At 53.2% G+C, this 1422-nt stretch overlaps 1 protein-coding gene across 1 annotated transcript in view; it reads right to left on the minus strand.

Annotated features, from left to right (window-relative positions):
• Window positions 1-1217: 1217 nt before the first annotated feature.
• The window catches only part of LOC108784968 (histone H2A), a 4344-nt gene continuing 4139 nt past the window's right edge, over window positions 1218-1422 (minus strand). The window contains exon 3 of the mRNA XM_018553925.1: window positions 1218-1406. Coding sequence (XP_018409427.1) covers window positions 1218-1406 — 189 coding nt within the window. The remainder of the gene's footprint in view (window positions 1407-1422) is intronic.

The following is a 1422-nucleotide window of genomic DNA, read 5'->3' on the forward strand; positions in this document are numbered from 1 at the left end:
GAGTCTACGGTGGGCTCTGCAGTGTCACTCTCAGGTGGGCTGTGTGGGATCTCAGGTGGGCTCTGCAAGGGGCCTAACTAGAAATCACAGGGCCCCATACAACATTTTGCTAAGAGGCCCTGTGATTTCTAGTTACGCCCCTGTGTACGTGTAAGGGTAGGTACCATATGCAAGTTTGGTTTTCCCCCTATAGGATATCTTTTAAGCAAGGGGGGGCAACTCCGGCCCCCCAGATGCGCTTTAACTACAAATTCCAAATGCCTCTGAGAGTCAGGCCTGTGGCTATCAGTTTTGCAATGCCTCATGGGACTTGTAGTTCCATAAGACCTGGAGGGTCTGAGTAGCCTACCACTGACTTAATGGCTAATTCCACCTTTCCCAGCCCCCTCCCCTTTATTGTTCTTCTTCCCCGGCAGTATCTTGTCTGCATATGAACGCTACAGAGAAGTGAGAGACCTCGCCCCCCAATCATCACCGCTCATTCACCGGGAACTGCCAATGAAAGTACTACATGACCCATCTGCCACCACAGCAGAGAGACTGGCAAACCTCAATGGAGCCCATCGGCCACCCCACTTGTAGTCCATTGATTGCTTCCTCCGGCCCCATAGCCGAATGTCCGTACAGAGGATACCGGTGCTGGAGGAATAGTCTGCAGGAGCCCGAGCATTGCTCCCATGACACACAGACGCTCTGCCGGCTCTATTGCCAAAATTCGATATAAAAAAGTGGAATAAATGGACTTCTTATGTTTGTAAATCGATGTTGACGCATTTATACATTTTTTGCAAAAGGCGGAATGAACCTTTATGTCCCTAAATAAGAACTTTCCCCGTCCCAGGGAGGGAAACCAATGAGAAATGACAGCTGGGACCCAGTCAGCTGTTCTCATGGCAACGCGGTCACTTGGCATTGACGGAGGTTTCATCGCTCTGCTTGCACCCTAAATACAAAGTAGCGCTGAACCCTCGTGGAAGAAAGGTGCAATACCTGCCCCCCCGACCTGGCGAAACAACAATGGGGGACACACTATACCCCACATGGGGTGAACCTTAAAAATGCGGGTGGGGGGGTACACAGGGCGACCCCCCTCCCCCAGACTTTCCCAGATTGCTTGGGTTGAAGTTTCCACATCTGAACAGTAAAGTGCATTAACCCTTGTATTGCTGGGAGCAGTCAGAGTTTAAATCCCCCCCCCCAATGCCCAAAGTGGGGTCTCATTTTTGGGAGCTGTGGGTCTTCTTGGGGAGCAGCACGGCCTGGGCGATGGTCACCCCTCCCAGCAGCTTGTTCAGCTCCTCGTCGTTGTGGATGGCCAGCTGCAGGTGCCGGGGGATGATGCGGGTCTTCTTGTTGTCCCGGGCGGCGTTGCCGGCCAGTTCCAGGATCTCGGCGGACAGGTACTCCTGCACCGCGGCCAGG

The sequence above is a fragment of the Nanorana parkeri genome, unplaced genomic scaffold (assembly GCF_000935625.1).
Source record: "Nanorana parkeri isolate BGI_ZX_2015 unplaced genomic scaffold, ASM93562v1 scaffold135, whole genome shotgun sequence".
NCBI lineage: Eukaryota > Metazoa > Chordata > Amphibia > Anura > Dicroglossidae > Nanorana > Nanorana parkeri.